General features: G+C 36.4%; 2 protein-coding genes and 1 long non-coding RNA gene across 33 annotated transcripts in view; 1 reads left to right on the forward strand and 2 right to left on the reverse strand.

Moving 5' to 3' along the window:
• LOC121076087 overlaps positions 1–2,033 on the forward strand; it is a 29,475-nt gene extending 27,442 nt beyond the window's left edge. For 5 of the 6 annotated variants that reach the window (XR_005823327.1, XR_005823324.1, XR_005823322.1 and 2 more), the window contains one exon: positions 1,879–2,033. This is a non-coding gene — a long non-coding RNA (uncharacterized LOC121076087). Of the gene's footprint in view, positions 1–1,364; positions 1,481–1,878 lie in introns of all 6 variants that reach the window. The other variant, XR_005823326.1, reaches the window with a different exon arrangement.
• Positions 1–19,602, reverse strand: part of MYO5C (myosin VC) — a 33,246-nt gene extending 13,644 nt beyond the window's left edge. The window contains exons 1-24 of one of the 2 annotated variants that reach the window (XM_040570127.1): positions 19,472–19,602; positions 16,570–16,680; positions 15,712–15,877; positions 15,319–15,463; positions 14,742–14,898; positions 14,099–14,242; positions 13,084–13,165; positions 12,418–12,525; positions 11,778–11,884; positions 10,920–11,185; positions 10,344–10,425; positions 9,969–10,109; positions 9,118–9,243; positions 8,394–8,477; positions 7,354–7,488; positions 6,907–7,004; positions 5,447–5,533; positions 5,238–5,349; positions 3,745–3,956; positions 2,364–2,529; positions 1,855–2,001; positions 1,035–1,199; positions 721–814; positions 54–117 (exon numbers count right to left, since the gene is read on the reverse strand). In XM_040570127.1, the coding sequence (XP_040426061.1) occupies positions 54–117; positions 721–814; positions 1,035–1,199; positions 1,855–2,001; positions 2,364–2,529; positions 3,745–3,956; positions 5,238–5,349; positions 5,447–5,533; positions 6,907–7,004; positions 7,354–7,488; positions 8,394–8,477; positions 9,118–9,243; positions 9,969–10,109; positions 10,344–10,425; positions 10,920–11,185; positions 11,778–11,884; positions 12,418–12,525; positions 13,084–13,165; positions 14,099–14,242; positions 14,742–14,898; positions 15,319–15,463; positions 15,712–15,877; positions 16,570–16,680; positions 19,472–19,498 (3,026 nt within the window). In that variant the 5' untranslated portion in view covers positions 19,499–19,602. The remainder of the gene's footprint in view (positions 1–53; positions 118–720; positions 815–1,034; positions 1,200–1,854; positions 2,002–2,363; positions 2,530–3,744; positions 3,957–5,237; positions 5,350–5,446; positions 5,534–6,906; positions 7,005–7,353; positions 7,489–8,393; positions 8,478–9,117; positions 9,244–9,968; positions 10,110–10,343; positions 10,426–10,919; positions 11,186–11,777; positions 11,885–12,417; positions 12,526–13,083; positions 13,166–14,098; positions 14,243–14,741; positions 14,899–15,318; positions 15,464–15,711; positions 15,878–16,569; positions 16,681–19,471) is intronic. The other variant, XM_040570128.1, reaches the window with a different exon arrangement.
• A 1,436-nt stretch (positions 19,603–21,038) lies between these two features.
• MYO5A (myosin VA) overlaps positions 21,039–25,615 on the reverse strand; it is a 104,040-nt gene continuing 99,463 nt past the window's right edge. For all 25 annotated transcript variants that reach the window (XM_040570253.1, XM_040570266.1, XM_040570262.1 and 22 more), the window contains one exon: positions 21,039–24,414. In XM_040570253.1, coding sequence (XP_040426187.1) covers positions 24,262–24,414 — 153 coding nt within the window. In that variant the 3' untranslated portion in view covers positions 21,039–24,261. The remainder of the gene's footprint in view (positions 24,415–25,615) is intronic.

Raw genomic sequence — 25,615 nt, forward strand, 5'->3', positions numbered from 1 at the left:
AGAAAGAGAAAAAATGGATGTTGTTTCAAAAAAATTGAATTCAGATTCCATACATTCTCTGACTTTCTTCTTTTTGTATATCATCGAAGAGTTGCTTCGTGAGGCCATCCATTTTCTCTGTCAAAAAATATTGCAGTATTTCAAAGACCTTCAGGCAATTAAGTGCATTTATTAAAACAGTGTTATCACAATGAGAAGTTTTTTGTTTTAATAAGCAATCTTTAATATATTTTAAGCTGAAATTATCTAAAATGTCAAGAATTATCATAGTAAACTTGATATAATGCTACAGAATAATGCTACAGAATAAAACAGTTCTGAAGCACCAAAATTTTATTCCTCTAAAGTTTACTTAATTTCATGTGTTGCTTGAATCCTTCAAAGCTAAATTCTTAAAAACACTATATTAAAGGAATGAAGGACAAAGAGACACTTTGAAGGAATGCACATGCTATCTCCAAGATAGGAAATGCAGTAAGAGCAGAGCTTTTGCTACTCAAAGAACAAATTAATTTAATTATTATACTAAAAGCATTTGCACTACGCATTCTAACGTAGCTTCAAAGAAGAGAAGATTAGAGCCAACTTTCAATTTTCTGTAAATTCAGCATTTTTATATATATATATTTTTTTTATTAGACCAAAAGTCATTTACATTTGCTGTAAAACTGACTTTACAACTTTCACCCGCTTCTTTAAACCTCCTGTTAATTATTGTACCTTTCATTTCCTCAGTTTTTTCTTGGAGCTTTATTTCTAAGGTCTCTTTTTGTTCTCGTAATTCTTTATTCTGATTTTCAAGTTTGAAGATTTTCTGTACACACAAAAAGTAAGCAAAAGATAGAATTAAGAAAGAAGAAGAAACAGGTCACAGAACGTCTTACATTTATAACAAGTATATAGGGACTTCATCCTTCCTCAACACCCCACAAAAATGGAACTTAGCAACACTCATAATCATGCATTTGATAAATCCAGCAATGAAAAATTTTTCAACTAAAATATAAGCACTAAAAAAAGTAAGGAAAATGTACCTGTTCACTGTCCTCTTTATATTTTTTCCCTTTCTCCTCATATGTTCTCTTTTGAGCAGTTAACTTTTCAAGCTCTAATTCAAGTTTCTGAATTGTATCCAAGTCATTCATATGAGTTGAAGCCAGATTGGTCAATCGTTCCAACAAGCCATGATTTTCTCTACTCTACGTTGAACAAGACAGGTTAAAATAAAACAAAAGAAATCACACTTGAAACTGTTTGAAAAAAAAAAAAACTTTTTGAAAGCATTGTCTCTTAGTATATTCCCCTAAAAAATTACTGCCAAAAATCAGCTCTGTACTTCAATAATCAAACTTCTTTTTGTGTAGAACTCTTCATGGCCCAAGAGAATTACTTTCAAGCAACTCGTTGGCAGTACAATCTATGCTTTACCTCTCCTCAGCTATGGAGGAAGCATCTGGCCTATTTCTGCTCATGATTCCAGGTCAATTCTGATTGTTTCAAACACAGATTGTTTCCACCAACTAGATTAAAGCTACTATCTTAAAGATAATCGGACTGGTTTGACTCAAAAATAAGCTGTGAAAGAAACATAATACAGGATTCCCCAAAGTTATTAAATATATTGATCCAGAGCAGTTATTAGATCATAATATTTAATCATAATTACAAGATTATAATTAAAAATAACATATGATATTATTAGATAATAAGGGATTATATCCCTTATAATATTCCCACTGTATTTCCATGTCTTGTAAAGAAAACTACGGATATCATAATTCACAGAAGTCTCTAGTCAACAAATAGATATGACAAATAGACAGTACAAATCATAAACTGACTGGTGTTCCTCACCTGTTCTTCTATCTTTTTCTGCAGTCGCTGAACTCTGTATGAAAGCTGGATATTTGATACAAACCGCCGAATATTCTGAAATCTGCGCCTGGCAAGCCATGCACGGGCATATTTCTGAAGGATCACAGCTTTGTGTTCTTCAAGCATCTTTAAAATAAAACATTAACATATGTCTGTAATTTTCTGTGGCTCAATCAGCATCAAGTAAAGTGTTCTGTGAATCTATATACATTTCTATGCTTCTGTCAGAGGTATCAAAACACTAAAATACTCAGACTGCACACACAGAAACCACTCTCAGTTCTTAAGAACTCTTAGTAGTTCAGAGATTATATCTAAGCTACCGTGTATCGATACTTTTACAGAAAATGTGTAGAAAAAGAATAGAAGATATGAGTACCAGACATGCAAAAGGTAAAGTAATAGGGATCACTGCCCTTGTCTCCATCTTTCTTATAGAGCAGTAGCTGTTTCCAGCTACTGAAATAAGAATTTTTAATAGGCTGTACCTTCCGGTATTTTTTTCTTGCTAGAAATCCTCTTGTAAAAGCTTGAATTGTTACAGCAGCCACATGGATGAGCTGACAAAGTTTACGGACCAGGTAACCTCGGCAGTATTTCTGAATAATTATAGCTGCCCATGTTTGCTTCAGAGCTCTTGCAGTTATGGCTTGCCTTAATTCAAAAGACAATAAAGTTCACTTAGATCACATTAGATTTCTCATGCTCATTCGAGTCAGACAAATCACACAAAAATAGTTTGGTTGGCAGTGAATATCATGTAGAACTATTTCCTTTCAGTGAAACACACAGATTTTAGTCTTACTTCCATGACAACAGTTGCAATGCAACTAGTTTATAATAACAAAAGCAAAGTTGTATCAACCAAGTACAAGATGGAGGTGCAATTGGGACCAAAACAATGAACGGTCCCCTAAAGGAGGTAGGTGTATTTACTGAGTATCATGTTCCATTTAGGTTGCTCCTGGAAGGAAAAGCTTACTATATGCGACCAGATCTCAACTCAAGTGCTGGAAGCCCATGGTCAATCCCAGCTCGGATTGCTGCTGGGTGCTAATTAAACCCTAAACTGGGGGAGAAGATTCCAAGAGCAACTTGAGAGTCTTGTATGTGAATTCTTTTCTGGATTTCATGTGAGCTGATAGCTAGAAAGGCTGGGATGCCCTCCTTACAGGTCACATGCACAGAAAACAGAACGTGCAGCTTACTAGAGCTCAGTAAACTCACATAGCACTGGCTTACTTCAGGGCGATAGTTTCTAGAAGAAGAAGATACTGAGAACAGGCATCCACCATCTAAAATACAGCTTTTTCTTCAATCAAAATGGAGTAGGGGGAGCAGCCCACAAACTTTCGTGTCTTTTTTCACAAGCAATCTTCTGATGGTGTCTTTCTGAAAATTTCAAAGCCTAGATACAGCCATCTCCCTCCTCCATCTGCTTTTTGAATGACTTGTACTATTTCTTGGCTGCACAATGCCTCCTAATAATTTGTACAAACTAATTTGTAGATCCTTGGAAGCTGATTTTCCTTCCTGCTTCCTGATTTCTTCTCTGGCTCTAAAGCTAAGCAGTAACCCCAAGCCAACTACTGGGTCACATATCACTAGTTAAAGACTAAGCTCCTCACAGGTAGACAAGCCTCTCAGGAATCTGGCAGACATTTGAAATCTGCTAAATTACCTTTCTTCTCATCAGCCAAACAATTTGAACATTTTCAAGTTTGTAATTACAATAAAGAGGATAAAAGTACAATCTGGATTATTCTTACATAAAAATTATACTTCCAACTTAGTGCTGGGTATGAGTTTGACCTTCTAGATCCCTTCAGGCATGCCCTAACAGCATGCTAATTTATCAGCCAAAAATACCGTACAGTCCGCTGTCCACGGAAATACTGCTGTATTGTAACAGCTGCTTGTTTTATGCGAAGGAATTTCTTCCGCTGCAGCCAGCCTCGAACACTCTTTTGGATCATGATGCATGCATGTCTCAGTTTATCTGATCGTAGCTTTTCTAAGTAAGCAACCTGTCCTGCTCTGAAGAAAATTTTTGTTCTCCCAAACTGATACTGGTTAGGATCCTGAAAAAGAAAACGATATATTAAATTTTTATTTTGTTATTGTAGACCAAACACTCTATTCCTTTTATAAATCGTCACTTTAACCAACCTATTCTGAAATGACATGATCTTGCCAAATAAGAATATCCTCTCTGCCTTCATTATATACAAGAGTATATGGCAGTGGGGAAAGTCAGAAAGCAGGAGAGAAACAGATTAAAAGGATCAAATTAAAAGAAGGGTCTGGACTTTTCATCAAGGTCTTGAAAGCAATGTCTTCATCCCTCTCAGAGGAATTCGGTTCCTTGGACTTACAGCTACCTTTGGGTGCATGTCTAGCCTTGAATCAGTGAGCTCTGAGAGCAAAAGCTCACGGAAGAAGCAGCTTTTATGCTCAGGCTCTCACTCTTGGACTCTGTTGGAGCTAGGCTGCAAGTACACTAGCGTTTGGTCTTGTACATCCCTGAGTTAGAACTCAGTTCTGACATACTGACTTGAATCACCAGCTTGACTTGGACCTGTCTCATCAATACAGACTTGTCTAAAAAACAGGACCTATGCAACTGTGCCTTGTCAGTGAAGCGATGGCCTCTGCCTATTCTTGGTGTTCCCCCAAACCCACAAATTATTGAACTGCAGCCACCTCTGAGATGGAAGGTAGTGAATAAATGCTAATATATATCTCTGTGTTGTAGAGTTATGACAGAAGAAAGGGAAAATATTCAAGGACACTCGAAACACAAAAAGCAATCAGGTATTTCTAAAGCTGAGAGCAAGAGGACCCAGGGTTTTCAGTTCTTTCTTGGTGGGGAAAATAAAAAACACATTACAGTAAACTGAACGGTAAACACAACTTACTTAACCTGTTTATAAAGGCCTTGTCAAAGACTCTGTTGGGATAAAGTTTTGGTTTCAACACACAACATGCAAAATAGCACATTTTTAGAACAGTTCTTCAGTATGCTGTGTAACACCGTTGTGTGCATAAAATTCTAGTACTGGCAAACGTATACCATTTTACTATTTACTAACTTGCAGATATAGGTGGAGTATCTGTCATTTAACAAATGAAGATATTAAGCACAGAGAGATTACATCATCTGTCTATGGTCACATCATGACTCAGCATGACGATATGAGGTTATAGACTTGCAAGCCTATGTTCTACACACTAAATCAAGAAAGATAGTAATAACATGTGTTATCATTCCTGTTTAAGTCTCTGTACTACACTTCGGAAAAGAGACCTTTAATAAACAATAGATGCTACAATACATAATGGAACAGTGCACACATACTGACCTGGATTAGCCGCTGCAAAACAATCTTGCAAATCTGCTTCTTATCATTTAAAGACAGTTCTTGCTGTGTCATAAGAATGCTGTAACGGCTGAAAAACTCAATGTAAGTCCACCTGGAAAATAAAAAGGTAGCAAAATGCAATTCATTTTTAAAAAAAAGGTGTTTTTTTGTTTTTTTTTTGACATACAGAGACCAACTGCTATTCCTACCTGGATGGATAGCTCTGTGCACTAATTCGAATAGTTTCCAAAACACCACATGCTCGCAGTTGCTGAGCCACCCTTTTTGAGTCAAACCTAAAAAAGCAAAGTTATGTTTTACTTTTTTGCTGAGCTTGACATAATAATGAAAACAATTCTACTTGCTGGAATTCTATTTCTGCTCATAGGACACAGGGCTCCCTATTTTTTATATGCCGCCTTACTCCTTATCACATACTTTTTTTTTTTTTTTTGTATCTGGCTTTTCTTTTTGTTCCTCAAAAAGTTCCTATCAGCAAAAGGCAATGAATTGTGCTTAGGCAAAAAAAATAAAAATACACAGAAATAAATTCTCTCAGCAGTCTATTGGGAAGTAACTCTCTCTAGGTATTCTTTAGCACACCAAGAAATTTTACTTAAGAATATCTTGGTTTAAAATTTCTAACAAAAGGCACAGAAAGGCCCTTTCTGATTCTGGACCAGAGTTGTTAGGCCCACAAAGCACTAAGCTAGTGCCAATCCAGTACTAGCAAAGAGATGCTTGTGGCTCACAGAAGACTGTGTCGTACTTTCATAAACTTACAGTATGTTCTTGTGGTCTAATTCAGACATGGTTTTACATTATCAAAGCTGTTCTCCTCCTCACTGCTATTGCACAAAACAATCAGGTCTCAGCACAGGGATAGTGAAACTATGACATTTGTTATGTTTTGCATGGAGAGATTTTGTCTGGCTCCAAGAAAATGAGCTAATACTAATAAAAATTTACTTAGAAACACACAGCAAAGTTTACCTCTTTCTCAGTTATGACAAAGGCATATATTTCATTTGTCAGTATATTACCTTTCAGCTAAAAGCTCTATACCTGAAACTAAAGAGCTTCCACATGTCTGCCCACAAAACAAACCAATAGCTGCATCAAGGTCAACTCCTACTTATAGTTAGTGGTTATCAACTAGACACAGGAATTATGCAAACACAACTGTCTAGCATGCATGACTGTATTATAAGATTAAAATGAAACAAACTTTTGTTTGACTTTTCTGACTTCTAATTTTATAAATATTTCTGTGGACAAAAGTGAAGCTCATAAAAAAATGGCAGTGGCTTTTATTCCCTAAATATGAATGGATACTAGTCCATACTACACAGAAATAAAAACAAGTATAAAAAATATCTATCAGTTTAAAAGGTAAGACAACTTTTCCCCCTAAATGTTATGACAAATACACAAACACTAATATCTAACTTGAAGATCTTCATCATAATAATTGTTAATATCTTATAAATTCCTTATTACTGAATTATTACTATTTTTGTGATTTTTTTTTATTTCAGTTATTTTGAAAATAAAAATATATTCTGTATGTGAAGTTGTTCAACAGCAACAATGCAGCTAATGTGAAACAGAAAAAAACTCAGTTAATTTGTAAGATAATACAACAACTCAACACCAATAACATACTTACTCAAAAGGCTGCTTCTCATCATTTGGCTTTATGCATCGTACATAATGAGGGGTGGTTGCGTTAAGTGTCTCCATAAGCAAAGACAAAGAACTCCGAAACTAGAAAATATCAGGCATAACAGTTTTGCCAGTAAAACATTTACAGCTAAGTAAAAGGTCAAATCTTATGGCTTTTAATTCTTTGTTAGGCTTTGTCTGGACACAGATTTTCTTAGGGTTTAGATATTAAAAACAAGAATCTTAACAGTCATACTGTTCCTAACGCTCTCCTATATATAAATTAAACTTACCTACTTATACCCAGACCTGGAGCACTGCACTGTTACTGGCTCTTGCTGAAAACCAGATACTCCCTTGTGAACAGTACAATACAATACCATATTCTCAGACTACCCAATACACTTTCCTGAAAGTACGAGCATCACAGAACTGTATGTTTACACAGTACCTTACTGCCAACAGTCATCCGGAGTTGCTTGTTAGGTGGCTTGAGAACAGGTCTTGCAGATTTGATGTTTATAGTTGAACTGAAAGGTGAAATGGACACTGGATTGTCTTGAAAAAAGTTTGCACACAGACGAAACTGAAAGCATGGTGAAAGAATCACAGGTAAATACTGTGGAACTGCAATAACATTTAAATAAAAATTACATTGACTATAATGTAGAATGCAAAAGCCATCCGTCTTAATGCTTAGGCCAGGTATTGCAAGACTTTGAATTGATCTTTAAGCCACAAATAAACAACAATTGAAGAAACATTTGCAACAATCCTAAATCTATTATGAAGCGCTTAGACACTGCAAAGACAAAACTCAACAACTGTGAAGTAGGTCTGCAAATGCCACTTCAATATGATCAAACATGGACATAAATACAGATTTAAACATAAACCACTTAAGTTCTTCTTCTCATAATATTTAATTTAACTTAAGAATATGTTTTTTGTCAGATAAACTTAGCTTCTTAGCAATCCTACTGCCTGAAAGGGAATGGGCCTTCAAGCAGATGGGAAATGACAAGCCCATATAAGACATTTGATGTTTTCCCTGCCCTGGAATTCCTTTAATCTCTTCTGAAAAATAAACAAAAGCAGCTGTTATTGATAAGCCACCTATCAAACCTACATATAAAGACTGTAGGGACAAAAAAAATAAAAAAAATAAAAAATAAAATCAAAAATGCTTCCAAAATGGAAGATATTTAAAAAAAACTAACATAAATTGCAAAGTAAATGTACATATATGAAGAAGTTGAATACCATGTTGAATATATTTAAATCTTGTATGTGATTTTGATGTTAAAAACACACACTTGAAGAATATGAATTAAAATTAGTATATAAACTGATTTATTCAACCTAAGGATAGGTATGTTTTTTTTAAGAATATATATCTTTTTATTGGAATAAATTTTTACGATCAGATTTGATTTAATTCCAATGCAATTAGGTACTCAGAAAATTAATCATTATTGATTGTTCACAAACCTTGCTCTCTTTCAAGATTTCCATCAATACTTCATATACTGTATCCCTGTTTTTTTCCAGAAATCCTTCACATTTATATTCTACCTGTGCAAAGGGATTAAATCATTAACTTCAGCCACAACCAAACAGTAAGCAAAACAGTTTTTATTCTCTAAACTGTGGTGGCCAACAGACCTTTATTAGTCCTGAATGTGACAGTTAAAAATATGCTTTCAGCAGCTACCCTATGGCAAGCATACGTACATACAGACTGCAAGTTTAGAAGCAGGACAAACTGTCAGAATGCACTATCAACTGCAATTTCCTTCTGACTTCATTAGGAATTACTTTCCTTCCCTTTTAATCATTATTTTATATGAAAAATATTTCTATTTTCAAATCAAAATACCAAAAAAGGAATACTGTATTTGAAATGCAAATAACTTTAACTAAGACTTGTTACAGACTGCAATCTTAACTATTTTATTTATATATTGCACTCTTTTTCTCCCTTTATATCTTTGTGATTTATTTTCATACTCTCAAAATCATGATTTTAAGCACTTATGTTTAAATGATGCTACAGGTAGTATTACCAATAAATAAATTATAAAACATACTGAAGGAGGATTATACAGACATTTCAAAAAAGTGTGGTTAATATTTCCTTTATGAGATTGTTTCTTTTCTGATAGAGATACTTCTAGAAATAGGGTGAAATAAAACTGACTTGTTTACAGCCTACCTTATCAGCAAAGTGTTGAATGATGAAAGATGTGTTTGACATCCTCGGCTTTTCAAAGAGTGCGTTTTTGTTGACAAAATTATTATATAGCTTTTGAAGCCAGTTTTCATCTGTTCCATGAGGCAACTGTAAAAATGAGAAGGGAGATTTCCTTAACAAAACTCTTGTGGACTCCACTGTTTTTTTAGAACAGCAAAACTGCTTACTATCAGTAAATGCTGCCTAAATAATGTATCCTTAGCCAGTTAGGAGGCCTAATAGCAAGAAGGTTTTGTCTTTTCAGAATTGCCAGTGGAAAAAATCATAAAACTGAAGATGTAGGTGTGGTGCATTCAACAAGAATAGAAAGGAACAGAAAGGAAAGCGATATATATACATATTTGTATCAAAATTATTGACTTGGGGAATAACTGAATTCTAGAAACATCGACTGGAAGAGGACCTTGGAGACTGCGTAGAACAAATTCCTGCTCAAAGCAAGACTACCAACACCACTACAACAGACTTTCAGATGAACCCAAATCCTGAAAGTATCCAAGGAAGGGGATCCCACTGCATCTCTGCTTAACCTGTTCTAGCAGTACACTGCCCATACAGTGAAGAAATCTAGTTGCTGAGTTAGCTTCTCGGTAAGAATTTAGCTCCTGGTTCTTAATTTATAAAACAGAAACAAACAAACAAGTGGCTTACAATTAAAATCACCAAATAGAGAGAAAATACTAATGTTTATTTCATAATGAAAATGCCTTTCCCACTTAAAAGGGAGAAAATAAAGATTTATACACAAGCTCAAATTGTAAAAATCTTTGTATTTTTATACGAGCTCATAAATAGAAGAATTTTCAAATTACCAAGCACTCTTCATCCAAAAGTTCTAAAATACCCATTTTAGCTTCAATAAGGTCAATAACAGGCTGGTTGTCATAAAAGTCTATTAAAGTCCATGGGATATCTTCCTTCATATATTCTTCTTGTTCAAGTTTAAAGACATGCTAGATACATGAAAATTATGAAAAAATATGGTTATAATTAAGGAAACAAATATAGGCAATATATGTATGGGCATGTGTGTGATTGCATACAGAACATGAAAATATTTATGTTTTGTAGTACAGTATTTGTCTGTCTTGTCAGAAGTTTTCATGTATATATACACATTTATGTATGTGTATATGTAATATAGAACTACACACAAAAAAAGAACTGTTAAATGAAAATGAACATACCAGGTTAAATTGCAGCTGTAGTTTTTCATTGGCATAATTGATGCAAAATTGTTCAAAACTGTTCACATCAAACGTTTCAAAGCTGAAACGTCAAATAAGAAAAAATGATGCAATTGTATTGAAGAAAAAAAATCCCTTCACATTTAAATAGAAGTCATAATATTCTTGTAAGACTTTGGACCTAGTCTAATAATTCTAAGAAAATTAAATAGCCATAATAGTAACGATGCTGCTAAGACATTTCAAAATTTTCCTACAGGTTAATGTTACCAGACATGACAGAGCTAGAAAATCCAGAGTTAAACCTAAAGGTGCCATACCAAAAGTTAAATTTAACATCATTCACACATACACAAAACATATTTATAGTTGCAGAACACTCCTGCTACTCAGGATGCAAAAGAAATTACATGACTAAGAATTTTTAGTATAACAAAACCTTCCAGATTCATTAGCAACACAAATTAACAAGTGCCTCTTACCAACCTCACAGAAAAGGCGCTAAGTTAATCAATAGCAGAGCATTGATCTTACTGAAGCTTAACTAATTCATTTTTTTTCTAGAGACATTCTTACCCGTAAATGTCCAAAACACCAATAAAAGTATGTTGTTTGCCAGTGAACTGCAAAGCTTGGTTAATTCTTTCCACAATAAAGTCAAATAAATGAGAATAGATCTTCTTTGCCAAAGCATCCCTTGCATTAACAGCTTGAGGTTTTGTCATTGGCTTTATTACAGTCTCTGAGGTAGTGATAATCTTCCGGTGGCACAACCACTGTGTCATTTTGTCAAAGTTTAAATCCAGAAGGTCACAGAATATATTGAGATGACTGTCTTCCGGCTTTAAAGATAAATAAATATTATTAGATTACATTTAATACCTTTAATGTTGTCTAGACAGTGAAATCCTAGCATAACTGGCATCAACCTGGGAGTTTTATTTTCTGTTCACTTAGTCTGGCAACATCTTAAGAGCTAAAGCAAGTAACAGTGGACAGAGCTCTGACATAGGAAAGAAAACCTTAGACTGGGTGAGATACATCGGATAAAGATGTTGAAAGAAAGTTACTTTAGTCTATGTTCAGATGTCCTTGATTTTTGACTTGTACTGGGACAAGTCTTTTTGACTTGTTGCTGGGACACATTCTGGGCAGCTTTGACAATGCTGTTCCCTTTATTCTGCAACAGAATTCTTGCTTTTCTAACAGCTCTTGGGCAGAAACAGGATTCAGATAAACATTCACTTTGTATGCATACAAAGACAGATAAATCTCTCAAGTTTAGTATACCAGATTTAATGCTGCTCTTGAGGCCCAAAATTTAGAAAAATATTGCTAAATGTCTTTTGGCAGAGAAAATAATAATAATCTCTTTGGCAGAGAAAATAATAATAATAAAAAAAATGCTGTTTTCTCAGTGAGCTACTTCCTTACACTGATGGATGATCTTTCATCTCCAACAGCTGTTATTTCCACATTGCCTAAGTGTAGGATCGCTGCCAGTGTTTTAAAAATATCCATTTGAAAATCTTCCTTCAGACCTAAAAAAACAATTCTTGATTATTTTAAAAATTCAAAAACAGAATTAATTAAAATAGTACAATGTTGCATTACTTGCTTTGTTGTGGAGCCAATAATTGTATAGCATCTTTGCAGACTACTGTGAAACCCCTTGATTCTGCCTACTTTCTGCCTGTCTGATGCAATGAGAGATTAGACAAACCCCTGTATTCCCACAACTGCCAGCTAGAGTCTCCTTTGGCTTTCACACAAGCCACATTAGGGATAAGGAAGCTTCTAATTCCACTTCCTTCACAACACATTAGCTTAAGGGCTAAGCAGACACTCCAGCCCTTAGTGATTTTGATCATTTATAATGAACACTATTGGCTAACAGCCATTTGTTCTTGCCTAGCATTTTAAAATAGGCTGATGGTACAGTAGGCTTGCTATGAAGGAAACAATTTTGATAATTACTACTAACTTTTTGGACATTTAAGAAACAATCCACCTTTCTCCATTTCAGAGAAAAACAAATTTTAAATGCATGTAGTAGATATTCCCAAGAAATTACCCAGTAAGGCAAATGTCTTCTGAGTCTCCACCATATTTGCTCTGTCGTCAACTCCTTCAATAACTGTATTACCACCCATTCTTGTGTAGTTAAATTTTTCTGCACTTCCTAGAGATAAGAAGCAAAACTTGTAATGATGGAAAATTCAGGACTGGGAATAGCCAATTGTTAGACTTGTAACACTGTAAAATTTAAGATACTATCACATGCAGTGAGCTGAAGGTACCCTTTTTCTGATGGAAATCCGTGTGCCTAACTCAATTTAGTTGGCACAAATCAGTATTCCTAATGCCTAGCAATCTTAATAGGTGATCTAACAAACAAGAACAAAGGTAAGTAAACATATAACTAAGGCCTGGTTCTTCCAGGTGGCATTAAAGCTGCTCTGTGGATAAATGAATCAAGCATCCAAACTGTCATTATGGTATCTGCCACTACGGAATTAGAATAATATTTTCAAAGGCACTTTATCATGTAGTACTCAAATTACAACCAATTTGCTCAAGTTCAAGCAGGATTACTAGCTAAGTAACTTAAAAATGCAAGTCCTGTAATAAGTCTGTGAAATTTATGCTTTAAAGCACTTAACATCATAGCTTTTGAAAATTCATTCTTCAAAATACTGCATTGCAAAGGTGAAGAGTAGGTTATTTTCTTGAGACCTACCCAATTTAAGATGCTGAAATTCAGGTTGCATAGCAGATGCACACAACTGATAAAATATATGGTAATTTCTCTCATTCTCTGACTGTAAATGAAAGCAAGGAATACCATTACAGAACGAAAACCAACATAAAACAGAAAAACATTTGATATTCAGCTACTGTACAGTGGTACTGATACTTGAAGGCTAAATTCCACTGCAACAGCATTTAGCAAAGGAATTGTCCATTATTAAAAAGTCACACTTTTGACTTCAGCAAGAGCTTTGAAAGTGATAAATACAGTATACTTCCTTTCCATTAACGATAAGCTGAGGTGTTTTTTTTTTTCCCCAAGGCTGTTACTATAATGATTTCTTCAACCTGAACAACCATCTACTAATAACAACTGTCAAATACTGAAAAGAGCAACTGTGTAGGAGTGCCAACTGAAACACTGAACTGTGGTAACTCAGAAAACTCTCTTTATATACCATTTTTCAGACAGCAGAAATATAGAACTATTTTTTTATAGTACTTAAAAAGTTACTATACTACTAAAACACTACTAAAACTTTGTAAAAAAATAAAGCTTTGTAAAACTAAATACTTTCTTATTATAATGATCATATCTGGCACTGTAATGGGTCACATGCAATAATCCCTGGCGTTGTAAGTTTTCAGCCAGTTTTTTTTACCCTACATATGCTTTTCCTTTCCAGATACAATTGGCATGTGACACTATTTTGACTGAAATTCACAGATTTCTCAAATACTTCTTGCACTTATCTTGGGGAATCATCCTCAAATATGTTCTCCATTTAATATAAGGAAGAACCTGGAAAAAAATCAGTCCTGTGTTCTAAATGAGATTAGCTCCTCTGAAAAAAAAGGAAATTGAATGCTTATTAGATGTACTACGCAGAATTTCACATAACTATCTTCTGTTTTCATATTTTCTATATGAAACTAGCAAAGTTAAAGGATAGCATATTAATGGCTACACTCGCTTTGACTGTTTTTAACTTTATTTTATGTACCTGAAAGACAACTCTAGATTTCTCAAGCAGGTATGTTCTCATGTTGGCTCCAATGATTCGGTAGCTCTGATCAAAACTGATTTCAGTGTATTTTCCAAATCGACTGCTATTGTCATTCCGTGTGGTTTTTGCATTGCCGACAGCCTACAAAAATGATAAACTTTCAGAATTTGTTTTACTAGCATCTTTCATAAGAATAAATTTCTCAAAATGTGACTCAACTTCAAGTTCCTAAATTCTTATTTGCTCAAGAATCAATTTCAGCATTCAACTGTGTTGAATGAAGAAGTAGAGAAATTACATTCTCCCACCATAGGGAACCTTAACCATTTTCTACTCTGATTAATAAAAGCAAACAACTTGTTCACTATTTTTCTCCTATCATCTAATTAACAGGATGTTAGATGTCAGATAAAACTTTTGCAAACTGGTACCTCCAGAGGGCTGTTGGCAGGTGATGCAGAACCTTGGTGTTCCTGAAGCTGACCACCTTTTTCCATCGGGAACATTTAGAGGCTAAATTTCTAATTTAGATATCTAAGTCAGTCAGCTAAAATGCCCCCTAATGATTTCAAACAAAGACATTCAGCTGCTATTGGAATTCTTTCCTTGACAGACTTGACATATAGTCTCTGAAATTTACCTCAGTTATTGGATTGGATGCCAATACTTTATCCTCCACATGTGCATTGCTGGTAGACTTACTCACAGTGGCAAAGTATCTCATAGTGTATCTTGCAGACACAGTCTTTCCAGCTCCTGATTCTCCACTCACTATAATAGACTGATTCTTGTTATTTCTAAAACCAAGTAATTAGTTTAAATCAGATGTGTCTAAAATGCATGCATATATATCTAAAGATATATAAATAGATATAAGAATTATACATATGAAACAAATGCATGAAAACACAACCGTGGTGAATGCGTATCAGTTCCACCTTTCATCCATTCTCTTTCAACCCTCTTTGGTTGTAACATGACATCTCTAGGCTGATGTCATTGCTACTCATGCAGCTAAAACAACGTTTTATCAAAAATGAAAATAGTTATGAGTTATATAAATTCCTCAGCTGGTTAAGTATTTACTCCTTCTCTAGTTACCCATACAAAAGTATTCATAATAGCCAAAGGTAAATACAGTTAATTCAAATTCCAATCAACACTGACTGCCACAAGACTTTAAGTGGTATTTATGGACGTTAAACAACATACTGAACCTTGCCATTTGCTTGTATGCTTCTTCTGCCACAGCAAATATATGAGGATCCATGTCCCCCATGTTTTGTCCACTATATGCATGGATAATAGCATCTCCATATATTGGCAACTGCTTATAGGGGTTTATTGCAACCAAAATTATTCCTATAACCAAGCATATAAAATAGAGATTAGTGCAATGAAAACTGGCAATGACAGTTAAACTGATTCAAGGTAGCAATGTTTTCTAAACTAGGTAAAATATCCTGATCAACAGACAAGTGAATATGCATACAAAAACTCCAATGAATTAGAAGACACTTGAGGGAAACATCACTCACATCATCCTGCAAACTAATCTGAGATTACTTTTTAAAGTTTTTTTTTTAAACCTTGCATTTGACTTTGCTTACCACTATAGGTGTAGATAAGCTTAGACTCCACAAAACGAACTTTAAGATTGTGTAGAACAGCTGGTTCATGGAGATAACTAAGTGCAGTGAGATCATTTTCACCAACAAGTATGTCGGGATTTCGTAGAGGTGGCAAAGCAGCTGGATCAACAGGGTAATTAAGTTCCTGACAACAAAAATGACTTGAAATATCACAAAATAAACACATTATGTCTGTATAAATACAAATTGATCTATCTTTACACGAAGTTACAGGATTGATGGAGCACTGTCTGATTTTGTATTTAATCAATTCCATACATCTCACAGAACTTGAGTGACTAGAGCTCATGAAAATAAGATGGTGACCTTTTTTTCATTAAAAATAAAGGTATATTATTTAATACTTTTCTTTACAGAATAGGAATGAAAAAATATGCAAATACTATTTTCAAAATATTACTTCAGTAAAGAACACTGATAACAAAATTAACAAATCTCAGATAAAGCAATAATTTTAGTGAAAAAAAGGTAACAGCTACCTCTGTGAGAGATATACATGCCTTGCTCTTCTGATTTACTTCAATAATGAGTTTCACTGCTCAGTTCAAAAGTGATCTTTCTACATCAACATAAATCTCATAAACTAATGTGATACACATGGTAGAAGTGCATACATTTTGAGCTGTTACAGCTGTTTACTGTACAGATTTCAAAATGTTAAAATTCTGGTCACTGCAGAATTATCATAATTCTGCAGAGTTATCATAAAGGAAAATATAGAAAATTCATTTAGACTTAGTGACTGACGGTGAGTCCTATGTTTCTACATAAATGTATCTCAGCAAACCCCACGGTAATTAAGGCTTTTCCCCTTACAGTTCCATCTTCTAATTGCACATGGAGAAAACGGTCTCCAGCTTTGTAGTTTTTTGTGATTTCTGCAGACTGCCAAACTTCTTCATTATCAGGGATCCAAACCCTGTTGTACTACAACAGAAAAACAAGATAACAGTTGGCTTAGCTATTACCATAAAACAAGACTATAAAAAAGATAGTTTCAAAAAATCAAGTGCAACCTAAACGCTGAAGTGTATGCCAGGACTCTCTGGGATTATTCTTAGCTCTGACACTTTCATTGGGGTGTATTTTTGTGCTTTAGTGATTCTTTGAGGGAAAAAAAAAAAGAAAAGAGAGAGACAACAGACAATCTCAGATACACTTGTTCTACTCCTGTTTAGCATAAAGTCTGCAGAACAGCACTTAGAGCAGTAACTGAACACTGGCCAGGCTGTTGCCAGGCTCTTCAAACCCTCTATAAATATAAAGAATAAGAATAAAACATGCTTACAGCACAGCCTTGACTCTTAGGAGAATTCAAATGAGCAAGCAAGTACCAGAGAAAGTATCTCATTTAGTAGAACTTAGACAATCACTTCCCTGAATTCAAATACAGGATACTGAATTTAGAAATTATTTTTGGCATAGGTACAAATATATACACAAGAAAGAGGCTACACAGTTACCTTTCTTCTAACAGGACCAAAATGTAACTTCCCAATAACATCCTCCCCTGTTCTAGGGTGAACTTCAAACACTACTGGCAGGTTGTTTTCTTTACAAGCGATCAGCTGCCTTAGCTGCAATCATTCCCAGTAAGGCCCTTTAGCTCTGTCTCAGGAAGAAAACACCATTCTTGAAAGCACTTACTTCCAGTGGAAGCAGATAAATTTTAATTTCCTTATAAAATAATTACTTCTAGCCTTCTGCAGTGTGGTTATGTAAATGTAAATTATGTTGTACAAGCCATCCAGTTTTCCTATCTTGAAGTTAAAATGCTAAAATATTAGCAATATCTTTCAGTTCTCTGCCCAAGAACGTATAGGGGATGTATAGTAGATGTCAAGGATAGTAGATGTCAAGGGGAAAAAAAAGTATGAAAATCACCAGTACATACTGTACCGAGTTTCTTGTGGGCCCTCTCTCCTCTCATTTGTGATTTAGTAACGTCAGAGGGCACAGAACCATTCAGTCCCTACTCTCGCAAGCAACCATGTCATATAATCTTGTATCTGCATCTGCTTTGATAGCCAGAAACCTTCATTTAATTCTCCTATCCTAGCTATACACATGGTCAGTTATACCAGCTTTGTGCCGTTTAAATAAGCCCATGACAGTTGCTGCAGCTTCTTACTTGAAAAAATTAACATTAGACAATGATTTCATGAGGTGTTAGTATGCCCCCAGATACCTCAGAGACTCTTAAACCTTTTCATTTTGTTGTTTCAGCTGTTACTTTTTGCAGAAATGACTTTTCCCCCTCTCTACTTTGGGGGAAGCCTTGGCAGCCCCAGCAGATCCTCAGAACATGGCGGCCTCCAGCCCAAGGACCCTCCTGAATGACTTCTGTGTCGTTCCTGCACAACGTTGATTTCCTGGCCTTTAAAAATACTTACATATCTGTTCACAGCTGTTAAATGGAATTCTTTATTTGCTGTTATTCTGTGAGTCAAGAATCTAACGACCAAATAACCTCAGAACATAGCATGTTCCCATGTGAGTGAGTGAACTACAGCAGGACATAGTCAAGAAAGGGACGGAAAAAGGCATGTGATTGAAACACTTATTCTTCAGAAAATGTCCCCGTGGTTCCAGGAGCCTCCATTGGCAAATGTACCCAGCCTACCACAGCTCGGTTTCTCCAAACCCTGCCTTACAAGTAAACACAAGGGACTGAGCTCATTTTCGTATCAAGTTACACCCACACTCTTTCCTCCCCTTCACCTGTGTAACTTTCCTCCCAATTTACAAAAATGCATGTTCTTCCAGCTGCTCAGCATGGTTTTAGTACAACAAATGGACAAACAAAAACCACTGCAGCAAAAGGCCAAATCGAGTTTAGTATGGCATCTAGTTTTGTGACAGAAGAGACAGGTCTATAAGTCAGCAATATGCACATGGTTTTTGTTATTTAAGGCTCAGCAAACAGATTATACATCGCAATGCTGCGCTGACCACTGGAAAAGTGGGAAACATGCAAAAAATACACCGGCTGCGTTCAGGAACAAGAATCTTTGTTTTAGTTCCCAAATCTGTCTAACATATTAAATACTTGCATAAAAACGAACACTCTGAAATTGAGTGACCAGGAAACTGCTGTTATACTTAAGAACTGCCCAAGACCAGGTCAGTGCATCTGAGCCCTACACCCACACAGCATTACAAGTCGCAGAAAATAAGTGGTTTTCTAAAAGATATAGAAGAAGAAACACCATGTTTTCCCAAGGTGTCCTGGGGTTTTACAGTCTATCAGCTTTAGTTCTCTACCGACACAGCCGGTTTGCAGCGCACGCCGGCCAGCCCCTCAGCCGGCGGGCAGGCACCGAGCCCTGGTCCTGCCCACGGCAACCGGCTGCGAGCCCCCGCTTTCCCTCGAAGCCGCGTTAAAGCCGAAATTGATTAATTCCCGTTTAAAAGCTGCTTATGTTATTTTTTTCTGTGTTGAATCACAACTTGATCTGCCTTCGTGGCGTACCCACACGAACATGACGCGTCAGGTCCCAAATCGTCGAACTTTCAGTCACACGGAGGAAATAACTTTTGATAGACACGCAGCTGTGAAACTCCGGGGAGCTTCGCAGTCGTGGCGTGGCCCGGCCCGGCCACCCTTCCCCCTTCCCCTTCCCCTTCCCTTCCCCTGGCGGCGGCAGTCCCCTCACAGGGTGGCCTCGGCCCCCCGCGCAGCAGCCGTTGCCCCCCGTCATGGCGGCCGCGCACTCACCTGCGTGTAGAGCTCGGCCAGCGCCATGGGCGGCCCCGGTCCGAGCCCCGGCCCCGCCACCGGGCACAGACGCGCTGCGGCCGGTCCTGCCGGGGACAGGTGGCCGCAGCGCCACAGCCCGCCCCGGGCCGGATCCTGGCCCTGCCCCGGGCCGGGCGCGGTCCTGCCCCGGGGTGGAGAAGGCGGCTCCCCGCCGCCCGCAGCAGGACGTTTGCTTCAGGCGCTGCAAGCACCTGAGGTGCGCTCAGCACCTGAGGGCGCTCCCCGGAGCCGAGGAGGCCGGGGTAGCCCTCCCTGTGCCCCCTCCAGGACGGAGCGTCCGTGGTCTGGTCACTAACAGCTACTTGGGTTAGCGCTGAACAAGTTAGAGCGTTATTAAATACGTGTGTGGGTGTTGCAGGGGGGGAAGTGTGGGGGAAGTTCACACGGCAGCTCTTTATTTGTGCAGGTATGTAAGCATAGTGGGGATGAGCAGTAGGCTCAACGATTACATACACGGGTGCAGGCCTTAAAGTGCTGCTAGGCAAAGCTAGCATCTTGGATACATCTTTAGGGATTAATAACAACAAATTGTCTAGAAGCCAGAAGGATCATGAGGGCAGCCATTCCTGACTAAGAAGAAAAGAATGGGAATACTAAGCACTTTGCTATAAAATACCATGAAGGAGTTTCTCTAACAAACTCAGAATATGATTAAAAAAAAAACACCCTCAGAAAACATTTCATAATCTTAGGGCACTAATAGGTACTACACTTAAATATTATTTATGAGAAAGAAGATTTGAATAAATATAGTACCTTGTTTTGGCAGCTAGAAATAGTTTCAGAGGTCCACCACTCCTCCCTTCCTGCCTGATGCTGTAGAACTTTCATGGCACAATCAGATTGTAGTGAACTACAAATTTAATAATACTTGGTAAAATATTTGGTTAAAAATATCCTGTTATATCAAACAAAATATTTTCAAATATGCCCCAAAATTTATGACACACTGTCAATATGGGGATAAGTGTTCATACATAGAGTCCTCAGATTTTAACCAGCTACCTTCACAGTCAATGTCAGCACAGAGCTTATAAATTCTAGCTGAGGTTAAGAACTTGTGATGTTTCTGGATTTCCATACAGGTGTTTTTGAATGCGGGGTCACCATTTGCAAAGAGATCCTAGATAGGGGCTAACACAGTGTAGTTCAATCAGTTATCTTGGGAAATGTACCCAAATCAATTCTTAATAAATACGCTCAAGTAGCCAAAGCAGGGAAAAGCGACAGAAATAATGAAGTGGGTCTTTAACAGCTCCTAGAGTTATTCCAGAAAAGAAGGAGAGGAAAGATTGTGTTTTTCAGCTACCCAGAGCCTTGGCCGAGAAGATTGGCCCCTACATAAGGCTGCTACAATTCACCTAACAGTGGGTAACAGACAGAAAGCCTCCTCCAAGGGGAGGCTAAGGACAAAAGACAAGATAGTAAACTATTTAGTCCAAAGAAAGTCCAAAGCTCAGTCAAAAGTATGACAGCCAGATATCTAAGTATTCAAAACAAACAAACAAAACAGAAACAAAGAAAATCTTACAGCTGTGTTTTTATTTGGACATTTTCCAGTGATAGCTATTAGGCTACAGTTCTTATGATGCATACATTTACTAAGTACAACATCAGACACTACAACAGATCAGAGCTCAGGTCAATCTGACAATGTTTTGGTTTTCATCTATGTACTGTGGTGGTATTGAGTGAAAATCTATGTTTAAAGGCTTTTATTTACCAGATGAAGTATCAGCATCTTAAAAAAAATGTTTACTTATAGTACTCATACGGTATTTGAAATGTGTTCAGTTTAAATCACAAATTACACAGACCTTCAAATTGCAAATGCTGGTGTTTCCAAGTTGGGAACAAATGTTACCGGGTATCAATCTGCTTTTCAACATTAAAGTTGATTCTGCTTTTTTCCTGTGATAGGTAAACAGATTAATTACATTTAACGGACTTAAGCACTTTCATGTTCCATCCCAGATTGAGAAGTAATTTTTTCCAAAATTTGAATAGAAGACTATGTCCTAAATGTCAGAATAAAATGGTCATTGGAATAAAAATACACCAAACTGAATGAGGTAATTGTGCAAAATCTCTAGAATAACTGTATATAATTCTAAGGGGTCTTTGACAAGTATTTTTCCAGCATCTGATAGAATCTATTATAGCAATAGATAATAAATTAAAATATAAAAGATATATCCACATTAAAAGAGCATAACCATGATTCAAAGGAAAAAAAAAGTTAAAATAATTCTGCATTATAATTCCATGGTTAAAGAGATATTAGTCCTAAGGTGAAAGATATATTATACACTGACACTAAAATTTTACTTCTGAAAAGTGCATGTAAAATACTGCCATGTAAAATATTAGATGAATTACCAATTACACATCTACTTCAACTTAAAAATATTTTCCTTTAAAACATGTCAAGCAGCATATACTTTTAACGTGATATAAAGTAATACCAGTCAAACCACTGAGTTTAAGGATAATATCTATAAATTACTAAACACTACTTTTTTAAGGAAAAGAGATACAATAAGGCTTTTACAGGTAATGGACTTTAAAAATAAAGAAAAATACATTTAGGCATACATTTTAATACACTAATGCTTACATAGTGAACACACTTCCTGATCTACAGTATGAACATACTGTAATGCTATTTTTTTGTTTTTCAATAGGAGAAAAATTCTGTAGGTCAACATGTTCTCACTTATTTTCCTTCCTAACCATGTTCCTGAAAGTGAAGGCTTTCCCATTACATTCTCTCAAATACAGTACCCCTAAAAGTCTGAAAACTACTATACCCCACCATTCTTACATTATACCTTATTTGGAGCCACTCATAGTTTCAAAAATTAAGTAATATTAAAAAAAAAAAGGTTTTGGTGTACCACGCACAGAAAGGCAATCTAAATCATAAGTAAAGATCATTCAAAATATTTATGCAATGCAATATTAGGTTCTTGCAAGTGTCAGCATGGTCCATCAAATGTAATATGGGGCATACACATTTGAAAGTAAGACAACATGAGCATCTTAAATGATACTTACAAAGTTTAGGTTGTCTTTATTATCAATTTTAGCAACCATAGAAACAGTATCTCTACCTCTGAAGTAAAACACAACTGAAACATTTTTGTCTGCTTTACAGCAACATTTTTTTCTGTGAGTTTGCAGGCAAATAGATAAGTACCAAATAGTCTAATAGTGTACCTCTAGATTATTTCTCAGTATTTTTAAAGAAATTAATGTTAATGCTAAATTGCTAATTTTTATATTGTATAAAAAATATTGCACAATGTAACTGAGTAAAGTGTGTGACTTCTTTTTCCACATGTTATTTGAGCCATACATCACAAACTACATTTTAAAGATCAGAATTGGAACCTTAAGGAAGGCCCTTGCCCTTACGTTGCACATTGTGACACATGCATTCTATAAACCAGATGCAAGGCGTGTGAGACAGAAAAATCTTTCTGGTAAGATGTGTAATACCCAAAGTACCTCAGTTTCTCATTATGCACTCTGGATCTCCAACCATTAAATCAGTATGTGTCATGGTTGAATGACAGCATCGTAGTCAAAACTTACTTAGCATTTTTGTAAGCCAATTTTTCTAAGAATATGAGTCTTGGGCTACTGCAGAAATTTTCTGTTAAAGGTTTTCTTCTCAAATACATGTATGAAGGAATACTTTTTTATTTTTTAAACTTTTTTTTTGAAGTGGCAACAATATACATTATACTGAAAATACACACATCCCTGGGGTCTACAAACAAAGAAAAACATTGGACAGACTACAAAATCTAAATAAATACAAAAATCACGACTGATTTCTTATAATTTGTTTCAAGATTTTGTATTCTTAGATAACTATTAAAAAAACAAAAACAACACAATAACTAAACATGTAATTTCCAGTGTGCTACTTGTGCTTAGTTACCATTTTCCTTTACAGGTGATATTTGATAACATTTGCAAAAATCCAGTTAGAATAACAGACTGCATTGGACTGTAAATAAGGTTGACAACAAAAAATGAAATACCTTATTTTTAGTGCCTAGTATGATACTGTCATACATTTAGAAGAGCACAATATGCAGCAGCAATTTAATATGCTTGGTAAACCACAGTACTAACAAATGAACACCTATGTTATAGCATATAGTAAGCTATAAGACTTATCACTAGAATTTATGTCAAACTGACATAAATAAAGAAGTGGTTTAAGAAATCATTTTATATATTGCCAGTTTTTGCTTCTCCATTCCAGTTTTTACAAATTAAATGTAACAGGCTCCCAAGTAACTGTGTATGCTACTACAAAATGCCTTACTTCTGAGTTTTCCATGGTCAGGACTGTGACTGTCCCTATTGGTCCCTGCCTATGAGAAGGTTACATACGGAGTTTAATTTACACTATTTAAATATGTTACTAAAGATCTAAAAACGTCTCTAGACAGCTGAAGACACAATTTTTGTCCAAGCCCGATTTCCATATTCTGGAAATCTATGAATCAGTAATGTCCTCATAAATACAATGACTGAGCACAAATGTACGTCTTCCTATTAGCCTTCAATCTGTGGTGCTGCTGTGTAGTTTTCCAGCTACTTTTACTACGGATCTGGGCATATACAGACTGTTTGTTCAAAAATGTGTTTTCAGTAGCTCACTGTGTTTTAATGGGTAATGATATCAGGCAACCGATTCTCCATCTAACACTGACAGCACATCCTTGGGATCAGACACGTGATATGAAGCCCAACCCTAAGCTGGCTGGGATCTGGATGGTTTCTAACGCCAGAGAGGATGGATTAAATGGAAAAGTAACAGGAAAGATGTGTTTAGCATCCATGAGCAATTGAGGAGAGTCCTTCCTGTCTCGCAGACGCAGCTGCAAAGATAAGAAAGTGATTACATTAGCATTTAACGCCCTTCATTGACAATAATCATCTTGTGATAAGGTAGTACTTCACCTGTGTTTACAGATACATGCGTGTGGTAACTTGACCTGGAACGTTGCTAACAATTGTACCATTAAACTGTGGTTACTTTTGGTATTTTTAATTTTGCATATCTTCCCCTTATAATGTAATCTGAAAGTATTTAGAGTCCTTGCAAAAGGAAGAAGTTAAGCACTATCTGGCAACCGGTAAGTAGAATTATAGTTTTATCTCAGTTCTACCTTCCCAGTCTCCCTTAGCCTGCTAACAATGTACCCAGATTTCAAACAAACCAGAAAGATCATCTTTGTTTCTTTTCTTTTGTTCTAATTGCTGATTTTCTTTGGAGTATTCAGAATATTTAATTTTTATTAAGATATATTAAATTAAAGAGATAAATGAAGAACTTTGGAATGCTTATAGGCCTCAGTTTTCAAAGCAGTTGGAAACTCTCATGCAGACACAGGTCTGACAGAAGCAATTTAGAAATTTAGAAGCATTTAGAAAGCAAGAAAGAAGCATTCAGAAATGTTACCAATTGAAAGTGGGCATCAAAACACATTTAGAATCACTGAATATCCTGAGTTAGAAGGGACCCACAAGGATCACCGAGTCCAACTCCTGGCTCCACAAGGGACCACCCAAAAACCTGACCGTCTGCCTGAGAGCATTGTCCAAACGCTTCTTGAACTGGCAGGCTCAGTGCCCATGACCACTGCCCTGGGGAGCCCGTCCCAGTGCCCGACCACCCTCTTGGTGAAGAACCTTTTCCTGACACCCAGCCTGACCCTCTCCTGTCCCAGCTCCATGCCGTTCCCTTGGGTCCTGTCACTGTCCCCAGAGAGCAGAGCTCAGCACCCGCCCCTCCGCTCCTCCTGTGAGGAAGCTGCAGGCCGCCACGAGACCTCCCCTCAGTCTCCTCCGTTCTTGGCTCAACAAACCAAGGGACCTCAGCCACTCCTCATATATCTTCCCCTCTAGACCCTTCAAAATCTTCATAGCCCTCCTTCGGACACTCTCTAATAGTTGTATGTCCTTCTTATATTGTGGCACCCAAAACTGCACACACTACTCAAGGTGAGGCCTCACCAGCACAGAGCAGAACGGGACAATTCCTTCCCTTGACCGACTAGCAACGCTGTGCCTGATGCA

Source organism: Cygnus olor, chromosome 11 (assembly GCF_009769625.2).
Source record: "Cygnus olor isolate bCygOlo1 chromosome 11, bCygOlo1.pri.v2, whole genome shotgun sequence".
In the NCBI taxonomy this organism is placed as follows: Eukaryota; Metazoa; Chordata; class Aves; order Anseriformes; family Anatidae; genus Cygnus; species Cygnus olor.